This window comes from Nanorana parkeri, unplaced genomic scaffold (assembly GCF_000935625.1).
Source record: "Nanorana parkeri isolate BGI_ZX_2015 unplaced genomic scaffold, ASM93562v1 scaffold3197, whole genome shotgun sequence".
Taxonomy (NCBI): Eukaryota; Metazoa; Chordata; class Amphibia; order Anura; family Dicroglossidae; genus Nanorana; species Nanorana parkeri.
Window position 1 is genome coordinate 25,864 of NW_017309465.1, and position 274 is coordinate 26,137.

Sequence of the window (274 nt, forward strand, 5' to 3'; positions counted from 1 at the left end):
AGAAGGCCTACGAGGAGCAGACGATCAGCGACATGGAATTGTGGGAGCAGCAGGAAGCTGAACGGGTAAGAAGACAACTTTTGGTAGCCGCTTCTGACTGCGCACCGTTCGTAATCGGTCTTCACCGCCGTTGACGATCGGTTCCATTCCGGTGCCACATTAACCCTCGAAGACCGGCCAGTTTAACTTTGGGTTAAGCTACGCGTCTTTGGGAAACATCTTATTTGTCTCGTTTTTATTGAACTTTGCTCTGTAGATCTGTCCTCCTCCTGAC

General features: G+C 50.4%; 1 protein-coding gene across 1 annotated transcript in view; it reads left to right on the top strand.

Moving 5' to 3' along the window:
• The window catches only part of EIF3A (eukaryotic translation initiation factor 3 subunit A), a 22,574-nt gene that overhangs the window by 12,511 nt on the left and 9,789 nt on the right, over positions 1 to 274 (top strand). The window contains 1 exon segment of the mRNA XM_018574732.1: positions 3 to 65. Within this exon segment, the coding sequence (XP_018430234.1) occupies positions 3 to 65 (63 nt within the window).